At 35.6% G+C, this 14,024-nt stretch overlaps 1 protein-coding gene across 4 annotated transcripts in view; it reads right to left on the reverse strand.

Moving 5' to 3' along the window:
- The window catches only part of STAG2 (STAG2 cohesin complex component), a 47,539-nt gene that overhangs the window by 24,505 nt on the left and 9,010 nt on the right, over positions 1-14,024 (reverse strand). For all 4 annotated transcript variants that reach the window (XM_034416687.3, XM_034416686.3, XM_087877507.1 and 1 more), the window contains exons 2-6: positions 3,673-3,827; positions 3,216-3,294; positions 2,138-2,299; positions 1,229-1,325; positions 709-785 (exon numbers count right to left, since the gene is read on the reverse strand). In XM_034416687.3, the coding sequence (XP_034272578.1) occupies positions 709-785; positions 1,229-1,325; positions 2,138-2,299; positions 3,216-3,294; positions 3,673-3,716 (459 nt within the window). In that variant the 5' untranslated portion in view covers positions 3,717-3,827. The remainder of the gene's footprint in view (positions 1-708; positions 786-1,228; positions 1,326-2,137; positions 2,300-3,215; positions 3,295-3,672; positions 3,828-14,024) is intronic.

Consider the following 14,024-nt stretch of genomic DNA (forward strand, 5'->3'; position numbering starts at 1 on the left):
TTATCCTTTTGTTTGTAGACCAGAACAAGGGCAACCAGAAAATAATAAAAAAAGTTAATGTAAAAAAGTTAAAAATATGTAGGAAATTAATGGTCGCTTAGCGACCACTCCCAGGGTAATTTGATCTGCATTTAAGACTGTTTACAATGTCCCTTGGTCACATTGCAATTTACGATATTTTTTTTGAAGAAAACCAGCATTTACAAAAATGTCCATTGCAGACAATGGATTTGCCACTACAGTGTTTAACAACTACAGTAGTTCACTGCCACAAAAAAGGTCATAAAATTGGGTGCAATTACATGGTCACTCTTTTAATGACCAGCATGACTTTTAACCATAACTCTGGGCTCAATTATGGGCATAAGTTGAGGACTACCTGTATACAGAATTTTCCAATGATTTTTCATATACATCCTGTTAATAAATGTTCTTAAAAGGGAGGTGCTAAGTTGAAAAGATACTCAGCTACTTGAAACATTATCACTGTTGTCAAGGAATTGAGATTTCATCTGCCCTCCAGAGTTAATTCTTCACCTCCCACAAAACCATTTAAAAACAGTTCTAGAAACAGAAACCACAAAAACAAGATACATTTTCAACTGAAAGAACTGCAGTAACTACTTCAGAAACGTCTTAGTGTAAGGAATTTTAAGACATATATAGCAATGAGTTTTGAAAATGTAAATTTAAACACATCCATTTTACCTCATCAAACTCTTCAGTCATTTTTCGAATTATTTCTGAATTTTGCATATGTCGAAACATCTCTGCTGTTACAACCCCTACAAATCACAGAACGGGAACACCATGAAATCTCAAACTCCAACGTATAAAAAACGCTGTTTAGGTAATAACACTACAAAACAAAATGTGTCGTTTTCTGACAAAACACGCAGATAGGCATAATTGTAATTTGATAGTTCTATGTATGCAACTCTTTTAAAAGTGACATAATTTTTTTTTTAATACGCATCATGCATCAACAGACTCTCCGTCTCTGGAAAGCCAGAATACAATTGTAAATTTGGAGGGGAAAAACCCTTATGTTCAAGTAGTTGAAAAGGGGGGGGGGGGGAGGAAACATTATAAATGAATTGCGAAAAGTACTATTTATGATGGGAGGTTCTAATTGTAATGGGGTAGAATACTAGCAAAGAAGGGATGTGAAGATTTTTTTAAATGAAATTAATACGGAATAAAACTCACCCCCAAATAGAAATCTTACCTTTGCAACCTGAGCATTGAATAAAGAAATTGATGAGATCAAGGAGCGCTATATCTCTATCATGTTTGTAGGACTCTATCCAGTCATCCACCACAGACTAAGATAATAAAGCCAACATTAAATTAGGGATGCTTATTGTTACTCTTTATCTACAAACACACAATCACCACCCCAAAACTCTTCTTTTATACCCCAAGGTTTCCACGGTTGTCCCACTTCTCCAAAACATTGTTTTTAGCAACCAAAAAGTGGTGTATTGGTTTTTCCAAAGGAGTCTGATAAACTTAAACCAATGTTAGTCGAAGCTTAAGACATCTACAATCCTCATGTCTGCCTAAGGTTGATTTGTGACTTAATTTACTTTGTAACAGGGTTAAAAGTTAAAATGGACAGTTTCAAAATTTGAAAACAAAGTACATTGCACATACTGGATCAAATTTAAATCTGTCCTGCCACTGTTTACAGTAGTGTAACTACAAGATGGATCTTCTTTTCAAATCAAATCTTTATTATGGTCATAGACTAGCAACGTCCACTTCTTTTCTAGATATAAACTATATTTTATTTTTTTAAAAAAAACCAGAGACATTTAAAAATAAAGCTGCAGCCCAAGTCTGAAACAACGGGGTGACACCCAATATACATACAAGTGCTTATCATTAAAGTCTATGGGAGAGCCTTAGGTCTATACATTCACAAAAGAATAACAGAGTTACAGAGTTGGAAGGGACCTTGGAGGTCTTCTAGTCCAACCCCCTGCTGAGGCAGGAAACTATACCAACTTCAAATGATTGCTTACATATTCGGTAAGAAATCTGGAATTGGAAGGACATTTTAAGATGGGAGTTGACCTGAAACGGATTTCCTCCTAGCTCTCAAAACAACAAAGCCTTTGATGAGTAGAGTTACCTGCATAGCACTCTTGCCCATTTTAACGACTTCAAACAACATCATGTTTTCCACACCATTCTGCTGATGATGCCCATTCATTCGATTTAGCCCGCCAGCCTTTCCTCCTCCATTTCCAACTTTGGCTTTCTCTCCCACAGCCTTTTTCCCCTTTTTGCAGGTCTGTATGGAGGACAAGCCCAAGTTATTTCTTAGCAACTTAATGGATAAGAATAAATAAGAACGTGCATTTTTTTTACTTGAATAAATGGATATGTTGAGGGAGCTTGGTTTGTTTATCTTTGGAGATTTTTTTTAAACTTTTCATTGACGTACTCGCAACAGGATGAGCTCCTGAAACTTGCCCCAGCTCCTGCCCACCTAGCATGCAAAATGTGAGTTCATTAATAGGTACCACTTGGGTGGGTGGGAAGGTAACAATATAGTGTGCCTCTGGCATATAGCTATGCTGGCCACAGGATCACAGAAATGTCTTCGGACAATGCTGTCTCCCTCAGCCAAGAAATGGAGATGACCACTGCCGTTTAAAGTCAGACACAACTGGACAGGGGAAAGCTTTACTTGTTTAGCTATAGCAACAGCACTTAAGACTTATATACCGCTTCATAGTGCTTTACAGCCCTCTCTAAGCAGTTTACAGAGTCAGCATCTTGCCCCCAACAATCTGGGTCATTTTACTGACCTCAGAAGGCTGAGTCAACCTTCAGCCATTCAGAATCAAACTCCTAGCTGTGGGTAGAGTTAGCCTGCAATGCTCAATTCTAACCACTGCGGCACCATTTTACATATGATCTGACAATCCACTCATTGAAATGAAAAGTTTAAGCACAATACAGAAGAGAATATGTATCAGGTGTTGCCAGCTTTTTTAGTCAAGTTTTTGGAAACCCCGTGGAAGAGTTTCCAAGATGTAAAAGGGTTTTTATGACATTCACCCTTATTGCACCAATTTTATTTACATAATGTCACAGAAGCATTGCCATTTCAGATAGCAACATTAATTAAATTTTATTTATAAAAGACTTTACTGCTACTCTTACAACCCCATACACAGACTGAGAACGCGAGATACACACACCTTTCCTTTTCCTGGTTTCTGATTTTTTCCTTCTATATCTTCAAAGTCAGTATCTGAAGAAAAGTGTGTTTCAGATTCCCTGGAAAGACATTTTTACATACTTATTTCACTTTATGTTCACTTTGTGTTCATGTTTATATCATTGCTTTGATGCAATATAATGTACTCCAGACATGCTACATTCACATATATAAGTTTTTCCAATACTACATGCATAGGAAAGCATAGGAATTTTCTAAAAAAAAATATTCGGTCCACAATTCAAATGAAATGAGGGAATTCAATTCCACAAGTTGCTAAAATTCACCAGTAAATGGAGGAATCATAGGAGTTAATTTAAATCACAAACCAAAGAAAATACCCCCCCCCCCCGGCCATCTACATTTTATAAAGAAAAGCAAAATGAAAACTTTGTTGTGACTTTCTAATTTGATATCAATAATTTTCAGTTACTTACTGAATTAGGGCAAAATTAGTTGTTGGTTCTTGAGCTGCTATCATTTCTTTATCATCTTCTGGGCTACTACTGTATTAGAAATACATTCAAAAAACAGTTGTTGATAATAGCCGTACTTGCTTGTCACTTTCTTCTATTATTGTAGTAGTCTATGCCTGTCAAAAACAAAGTAACAGTTAATGGGATGAGTCCAATTTCCTGTGATTTGTTGCTTTGTTAACAGTGCAACAATGTTTCCCCACTAACCTTTTTTCTTTTCTTTTATTTATTTTTTAACCTTCTCTGGGTCCAATAAGCATCCCAACTGTCTAGCAAAAATATGAAGTTTTTTTCTAGCAAAAATATGAAGTTTTAGGGTCTTGAGTTTTCCATCTAAACAAATGCTCCAAAATTCTAAAATATGTCACGGACATAATAACATTGCTAGAAAAGTACTTCAATCGTCATTATCTTAGTCATTATTATTTTTTTTGGAATCTCTTCTTGAAGCTGCATGGTAATTGTTTTAGGCTGGCTGACCACAACTATATATAGAATTCCAGATGCAGTCACTTTGCACATGTACATAAAAGCATCACAATACAGTTTCATTATATAAGTGTTTATGGCCAAAATAATGCACGTTTTATTTCCTTTAAAAACGATGGTTTCTATCTTCCTTTTTCCCTACTTCTCAGCGAACAAGCTCTCATCATCTTCAGCAGCCTTCAGAGTTTAATATTTGTGCAAAACTGAATCATATACACTTAAGGCTGAAATACTATCACATGACCATGAGACACTGCAACCTCGATCATTGAACGTCATTGTGAGTTAATGGCTGTGGAATGAGGACTACCTGTATGGGTAGTCCTTGACTTACAACAGTTCATTTAGCGACCAAAGTTACAACAGCACTGAAAAAGGTGACTTATGACAGTTTTCCACAGTTACAACCTTTGCAGCCTCCCCATGATTATATGATCAAAATTCAGATACTTGGCAACTGGTTCATACTTATGACTGTTGCTATGTCCCAAAGTCACCTTTTGCAAACTTCTGACAAGCAATGTCAATGGGGAAGTCAGACTCACTTAACAACCATATTACTAACTTTAACAACTAAAATGATTCACTTAAAAACTGTGGCAAGAAAGGTCATAAGATGGGGGCAAAACTCACTTAACAAATGTCTCACTTAACAACAGAAATGTTGGGCTCAATTGCGATCGTAATCTAGGACTACCTGTCTGTTCCCCTTCGTTGGTAGTAGAGGCAAAACAGAGGTGCTTTCATTTGAGTACCTGGACTAGCTAAGCAGGTTACAGCTGTTGAACTAATTTTATGTCAACCATGACCTGAATGACCGAGAATCTCCTTAGACTTCCAATTTTATAATAATGTGAGGACATTATTGAGAAACACATGTTTCTCATGAGGAAACACAGCAAACACAGCAGATTGCAAAGAAATGCACCAAAGGTTTGCTTGGTCTATAACGATTCAGCATGCATAGCTGTCCTGCATCAAATCTCAATATAATAATGTCAGGCAGGTTTTAAAGCTCCAACTTCTACATAAAATATTCCCCCTCGATAAAGATGACCTTCAAATTGCATAAACCTCCAAACTGCCATTTATTAAACTAAGACTTAAAACTCCCATTCACCTATCTGTAAATATACGCGATCCACTTTAAACCCGATTCAAGTGAAACTAAAACCTAGATTTTTCATTTGTGGCTAAAGTTCAAGAATTGCTTGGAGGTGAGAAACGCTGCATTTCAAACTGCCACTAAGGGATGCTAAAACATAATAATCAGCTTATTTAAAAAAAAAAAAGAAAAGAAAATGTATCATGCTGAAAGATCACTTGGTGGAGCTCTAATCCAAAACTCAGTTAAGACAGGTCACCCAGAGGTTGATCAAGTCACTTCTTGACAGGAAATACCGCCAATAGAGAGCCACGTTGTAGTAGATGTGTGTTTGGCAATTGTCTAAACAACGTTCCTCAAATACACAACACCTTAATTGAACCGGCTGGAATTTTTAGTAACGTAACTTATTCCTGCCCAAAAGCCATTTTAAAAATAAAAGTGGGGATGAATGGATATTTGCTTGCGACAGAGGTTGCAGGGGGTTTTTAATAAAAAAAATAAAGGTTGCATATTTTAATAGTTCACATTTGTATATTGGTGACACTAATTCATTTATCTAAATCTTAAATGTAGTTTTTTTTAAAACAACAACTACTAAAAGAATGGAAGTGCAACATTAAGTTTACAGACCACTGTTCCATTTTTCTAAAGTAGTTTACATTTACCATTTGTGCTGATATTTTCAAATGATCAGCCTCAAAATTCAAAAGATTTAAATATTTGTATTTTAATGATACAAATAGCACATTTGCATCAATTTAACACTGAGACAATTGAAACTCTTTTCTCAGTGTTAAAGCGGTTGCCCTCTGAATAATTCAAGACCGTCACTGGGAATATGGATGCTTGATGTTGCTTCATTGCATGTTGCTAAATTCCAAGTCACAGCAATTCCAGGGAGCATGGCTAGTAAGGGAATACAGGGAGCTGTGTTTATTATGGCTCAATCGCACACAGTGGTCAGAATATATAGGACTGCAACTTATCACTTCCTTCAGCTGTATGTGCACAACTACCGAAGAAAATTGGCTTTTTCACTAATTGCCTGCTTATGTATACTGCTCAAGAGTTCTCAATTCACTAAGTCCCCAATCCCCGATCCGTGGACCAGCACTGGGCTGCAGCATGCCAGAAACTGGGCTGCGCAAACAAGCGAAGCCCCATCTGTGGGATGCTAAACCACGCCCCCTCCGGTCCGTGGAAAAAATCTCTCTCCATGGAACCGATCTCTTGGTGCCCAAAAGATTGGGGGCTGCTGCACTAAGGATATCCCTGTGCTCCAAGATGGATAATTACCCAGAAGGATTTCACAAATGTACGGATGTAGCACCATCATCTACTGATGAAATCGGAGCTCATCACATAATATTCTCAACAATCGCTATTCTTATCCAAACTATTCATGGTTAACCTGAAGTGGCTTTCGCATGAATTCCAGTCTGTAAAGATAAATTCAGAGCCGTTCCTATATTCTTGGTTACCAGAAAACTGGTTTTCCTTTTCTCTTTGTCTAGCAGGAGTGTTTTGGGAGCTGCTGGTAGGCTAGAATTGAGCCTTCCTTTCTCGGATTTACTTGCTTAAAATTCCATTTACCGTATTTTTCAGAGTATAAGACGTACCTTTCCCCCCCCTAAAAGAGGGTGAAAATTTGGGTGGTCTTATACACCAAATGTAGCCCCGCCCAGCCTCTGAAACGGAGATTTCAGAAGCTGAAAAAAGCCTCTTAAAGAGAGGTTTCAGAGGCTGAAAAAAAAACCCTCTGAAACAGAGGTTTCTGAGGCTGAAAAAAAAGCAAGGCACAGAGCTCACAACCAACAAACCTGTTGCTAAATTTCACCTCTGGGAACAGCTGACTGAGGGTATTCCGGGAGGCCGATCCACCCGCAATCAGCTTTTTTCCTATTTTCCTCCCCAAAAACTAAGGTGCATCTTATACTCCGGTGCGTCTTATAGTCTGAAAAATACGGTACATTCCGCCCTGAAACTTGTGCTCATGTATCATAAGGGTGTTGTTAAAAACAAGAATGTGTTTTGGGTTAGCTATGGGTAATAGGGATGCACTTATAATTCTACACGATGATTAATGCTGTTGACAATCAAAGGGTGGAAGTTCACGTGGGAGTTATTTACACAAAGTAGTTGACTGGGATGTTCCATGCTTTACCCACAAGGCAGCTTATGAGTAGTTCTGCCCTCCCTTCTACGAGAGTGGGGAGGGGGCAGTTAACAAGATTAAATTTCCATTTTATCTTAATTATCTACAAGATTCCTTATCATAATCTCACCACATTGAAGAGGAAAGAATCCCAAATAAGTGAGAAACCAAGCAGGGTTTTATGCTTTTTATAACTGATGGTTGCCTCAAGATCCAAAGATATTAGGGATTTTGAAGAAGCGGGCTATAATTTAACAAAGCTAAATTAAGGCAAGTTTTTGAAACTATCATTTTATTATGAACAGTATCTAGTTTTAGACTGTAATCATACAATTGTGAACAGCAATTAACTGAAAAGTATTTGGGGATTCTAATTGTCATTTCATGCTTCACATTTTATATTAACTAAACAGCTTATACAGCGAACTACAGATTATACATAAGTAAAGTATTAATTGTATTTAATAATCAGGTTTTAGAAAAACCAGGAAAATTATACATTGCTTTATACAGGCAACACTCATACCAGATTTCACAGACCATGTCTTAAAACAATTGCTGAGATCCACAAATTGCATAGTGCAAATGAATAGCCTTTCTTCGGGTTCACAAAATACACATTTTGTAAGCACATTCCCCAGCAACGTTAACACAACTGATGTGCCTTTCTTTTGTCATTGTGAAGATTAACCCACTTTGGTACTCTAAAAACCACAACCCTTATTTCTAGCAAGTATTTTTCCCAGGCTGGAAAAAGTTATTGCAATGCCACCATTGCTAAGAAGGATGTCCTTTGGAATGTGTTTTTATGAGCAAATGAGAAAGCAAAAGGAAAGCAAGGAGGTTTGAGAAAATGACCCCCTTTGATCAGAGACGTTTCCTCTTAGATGTTTAATATGGCTTTTATCTCACAAACAAACAGGGGAAAAAAATGTAGGTTAACAAATGCCAAGTGATTTTTACAGCAAATTAATTCCAACTAGTTCTGTTGTTAATTCCTGGAAGAAAACCAGTTATAACTTGAATCTTACTCTAGAGTGTGGCAAAACAGCCCAAATATTTCTAAAGACTGTCAACACTGTTTTGTTTAGTCTTCTGAGTTATAATCTGTGAAATTTCTTTTTTATAATGACGCTAGGCAGCCACTTAATTTTTTTTATAGTTTTTTGCTACTTTGGATAATGATTTGTGGTGATTGCTTGGTGATTTTATAAAAAGATTTGTGGTATATATGTGCATACACAGATATGTATGTATATGAATATATAAAACATATCAATATATGTATTTAAGATACATACAGTATATGAAATTATATTATCATGAATATGTGGTATATAAATAAATGTAAAAAATAATAAATACTTGTCTGGAGAAAAGGAATGCCAACATCTGAGCAGACTGCTTTTACAAGCACATAAAGTGATCAAATGAGCAGAAAGAAAAATATGAATGGTTATGTTGTATATAGTTGTATATACTATCAATTCTATTGGTAATAACTGAAAGTTGCAGAATCATTTTGAAAAGTTACAAATACATACTAAATCAATACTTTTTGCTATTGCTCCAAGCTAAGTAAACTGGAAAGTTCATATATTATTTCAAAGAGTATTATCTCCAGCTACATGCGTTCTAATCAACCAATACCATGTAACGTTAATATATAATCTGATAGTTTCACTAAAATTATTATTCCTAGCATGTTAAAATTTGGATCAAAACGTTGTTTACCTTGATCGGGCCACAATGCATGAAATCGTCAGATTATAATACAGTTAGTACTACTCAGTCAACCAGGAATAAAGGTTTTTCCTAATTCACCAAACTTTAAGTTAACCAAGTTCATTTATACTCAAAAATTATATCTTTACCCCTTAACACAGCTACCTTGCTTAGGTTCCCAGGAAGCCTACAATGCCTTTCACCAGAGTCTGATTATAAAATAAACTGATGGGCCACACTTCCCATTTTTTTCTAGTCTACTTTTAGATGACAGTGAATATTCTCACTGCTTGCTGGGCTAACTTTACTCATGCTGGTCTCCCACCACAGGTTTTTTTTTTTAAGCTATAATGACTGTGTCCTTCTTTTAATTATGATTAATTTTAGGCATCAAATGATTTTATAGATTTAAACCCTATCCCTTAAACAGTACTTATTTTGGTCGAAGATCACACTGCAATTTAAATTAACTGTGCATGTTCTTTTAGGGTTATGTGAAATTTATCAACCGTATGCCTACCAGTGAATACTAAAAAAATTATGCACTAAGATTAATGAGGGGCATGATTACCTGATCAACAGATTTTGAATTTTGAACAGGACAGAATTTAGGCTTCTCAAGTTGCTCATTGTGTGATTGTTGACTACTTTTTATTTTTGAAAGTTTCTTGAACAGTTGCTTGCTTTATTTTAAAGATATTTCATATTTGGACTGGGATTCAGGACAGGCAAGTTCATGTTACTTTTTAATTATACAACTAAATGTCCACCCCAATGTGGGATGGAGATTTGGGGGAATAATAGTACCTTGTTCTTATAACCGCACTAACCCAAAAGTCCTGGAATGCCCTGAATTTTATATACTACCCCTACATTCCAGAGAGAATAGGCAATATTTTAGTACGTGTAACGATATGAAATTTAACACCATGTATATTTTAATTATTAACTTGAATCATATAAAGGCAATGATTAACTAATACTTAATGATCAAACAGGATTCAAAACAAAATTCTATGAATAATCATTTCATGCTAATTCTGAAGCTCATCACAAACAGCCAATGATTCTAATGCCTATATTTCATAACCAACTTAATTTCAACTAAATTCATGTAATTTCAACATCCATTGATTTTATCAACAATCATCTACTGGTCTTTTGTATACTGCCTTTCCAAACTTTCTGTTTAGTGATGATTTAGAAGAAGTGATTTACTACAAGACAGCATCTCCCTGGTATTCATTTATGCAGCCCAGGTTTTTTTCAAGTTTCCAAAAAACCGTAAAAATGTATGTTTTTTAAAGAATTCAACTATTAAAGTTGCTGCAATTTTTAAAGTAATACTATTGCTTTTTCAGACTGCACAGAAAACTGAAAAATATTCTTTTCAATAATGACAACTGAGCAGAAACAAGCAGAATCATAGAAGGTTTGTATGGAGTTCCTCATACTATCCCTTTCTCCAAGAGTAAGTTGTTTCTCCTCCCTTAATCCTGCATTCCTTTATCAAGGCATTTCTGTATTCTTGTACATACAGGAGTAGAACTATCACATTATCTGTGGAGATTCTCAATCATCCAGGTCTTGGATGTCCCAAAGGTCCTTTTTCAAGAAGCAACGGGACTTTATGGTTTTTCTTTGAAGACATTTCGCTTCTTATCCAAGAAGCTCGAGCTGAAGAAGCTTCTTGGATGAGAAGCGAAACATCTTCAAAGAAAAACCAGAAATCCCAGTTGCCTCTTGAAAAAGGACCTTTGGGACATATCACATTATCCTATCCTTTAGTAATACTTGCAAATAGAAGCTGATACGGTAGGAAAACCACCATTATATCAGAACCCTTATGTCCCATTATGTATCAGGATCAAGCCCACAATGGCTCCAAAATTTGAGATCTCTTGCTATAACCATGACAATGTTCAATGGTTAGCTTGCTTTTCTTTATTTATCTCAACTTTTATGGAAAGGTTTATTCTTTGAATCAGGCCCTCCAAGTATTTTGAACTACGTTCATTCCTCAGCCACGATGGGAGAATGGCCAATAGTTAAGTCAAAGAGTAATCCAAAATGTTAGAAGGCGGATCGGCTATCTATCCCTATTCTAATCAGAGCACATGCAAATAGAGAAAGCACCATCATTTTTATAGCAAGTCAGGCCACACCTTCATCTACGGTAATTCAATAGAGTCAACTTTGACTGGCAACAGCTTTCTTGATTTTTTGGTGATGTTTATGACTGAACCTTGGAGTATCAGCCTGCAAGGTACATGTCCTGTCACTGTTTCCTGATAAATGGACGCATAAAGCCAACTTATATAGAAGGAAACCACCGACCCATCTAGGATGGTATTTTTCACCAGAAATGGCTTTCTAGAGTAATTAATGCCAGTTTTTCAAAGTTTTACCTACATCTGTCAAGGGCTGATCCTAGGAACATTTGTCCAAAGCATTTCTCCTGAATTATGGCCCTTCCTCATGTTGCCACCTACGAGTTTCTGCCTCATGCAGTCTTGCCTTACTCCATGGACCATTAATAAGCAATTAATTGCTTCTAGCCATGGCAGCTGTATACTGTTGAACTAAATAGGTGTTTGAATGTAAAAAAAAAAAGAATTGTGTAACACTGTTCTCTAAAGAATTAAGGAATTGTAGACATTATGCTTTTTAGACATTAAATATAATTTCATTGAATAGTAAATGAAGAATATTAAGCTTTATTTGAGACATGTTTAAACTAGATAATTCTTTTCAAATCAGTGTTTTAAAGCTAACCTATAAAAATGAAAGCTGTAGTTTCAACTCTAGTAATTAATTAAAGCAATTCTCATAAAAATATTAGTGGAGATCAACATTTCTAACATGTTTACCCACTGGTAAAAACCTAGTTGTTTTATCAATAGTCTTGCTTCATTCATCCAAACATTAATATTACAGGATTTCAGTTAGCAATATATAATGCCTGCTTGTGTGGAAAATGCAGTATGTCATGTCAATTAAAGGAGTGCACAAAAATGCATCTTCTAGTGATTATGATTTTAAAAAGATATGACATTGTCTTTAGTTCCATGATATTGGTCTACTTGTGGGAACATTAACTTTCATATCTACAATTAGTAAAGCTATATTATTACTCTTGGTATATATCATTAATAACTAATTATTTTGCCTTGGAGTTTCCCAGAGGGGCTTTGCATTTTATATATTATCCAAATCAGAAATACTAATTCAAATCTTGAGCAGAATTACATATATAGAATATACAAAATTTGTTAAAATTGTAATGTAATATTTTCTACATATTTATGTTGGAGTAGTATCCACAGCAATTTTCCAAATAGAGAAATATAAAGCTTATTCCAAACTGCAACAATTTTGTTTATAAGTTTCACAATGTACTTTTATGGAATAAAAAAGTAGCAAAAATCAAAAGGGTTCGTGTTTATAGAAACCAAAGAAAAGCACTTTTTTTGCATTTTTTTTTCTTAAAACAGTCCAAAAACATCTATATATCAATATGCCACCTTCAAAAACAACTGATCTACTCTGCGGCAGGAATCCCTTCTAAATTTCAAACTATTTTTCTTTTCCACAACTTTTTAGATTTAATGTATTAGAGTGGAGACCCTCTGGGTTTTATTGTTAAGTTGCTCAGGGCGCCTTTCAGGCTAAAGGATTGGACAGGAAATGAACATACAAGAGACACATAAATAGATACTTACGATTATTACTAGCCCTTTGCATTTGCTAGAGGAAGGGAGTCAATGGTACCCAGCAAGACAATAAAAAACCTGCATGGGCTCTGGGAATGAAAGGACTGATTTCCATTTCCTGTAGGATTTTCTTAACCCTCTGAAAGGCACCAGCCTGTACGAGTCATACATCACTAGCCAACTAACACATGTTTTGCCTTGAACAATCTGCTTGCCAATGGAAACTGGCAAGTTTTGCAGAAAGCAAAATATCGCCAAATATTCCAGATGTATGTAGGTAAAATAGTTTGCAGGTTATATAAAATGCTGCAGCTCCGTACATTTAATTTTATGTACATTCTGGATCTAAGCTAATGTTGTTATGCTGAATTCTAAGTTACCTAATTATCTCCTCGGGCTGGAGTTTTAAACAAAGGCTTCCTGAAGGTAATATGATTTTTAACATACTGTACATAGAATTACACGGTGATTAGATAAAATACTTCAGAAATAAACAACCAAGGAGAATAAGGCCAGGTTTTTTTTTATTTCTGTATATACTATACTACATACTACCCCAAAATTAAATTCTATACAAAGTCAACACTAAAATACATAATCATAGTGACCTGAGTGCCCACCTGTATGGAATCTAAAGATACACAACAGGATTTCAATATACATATATTTTTTTTAGTTTGTATACAATATGCATGTAAACTAAAAGAAATAGATTAAAAATAATCCAAAATCATCAGGTTAAATGCAGATAGTTTTAAGACTCACAATGGGGTGGTGGTGTTTAATCAGAGATACATTCAAGATACTCTTATTGGTTCAATCTTCTAAGACCAACTCTCATTCTCATCTCTATCAAACAATATGTAACTATCAATTCAGTTTTTCTGAGAGCAGAATATTAGGTCAATGATGGAGTAAAATCCTGCTGAGCCCAAAGACATTATCAGGGTTAAGTTTGGGGAAGGGAGACTACAAATATGGATGAGCCGAATAACTCACTGATCTAGCTGACTCACCTAATCATCTTCCAATGGATCTGAAAAGCAGGTGTTATAAGTTTAAGGTTCCATGCTAGATAGAGCCTTCAATTGGAAGACTGCAAGCTCTGGCCACCATAAGACCA

This window comes from Pantherophis guttatus, chromosome 12, assembly GCF_059756535.1.
Source record: "Pantherophis guttatus breed Tessera chromosome 12, ASM5975653v1, whole genome shotgun sequence".
Classification (NCBI taxonomy): Eukaryota; Metazoa; Chordata; class Lepidosauria; order Squamata; family Colubridae; genus Pantherophis; species Pantherophis guttatus.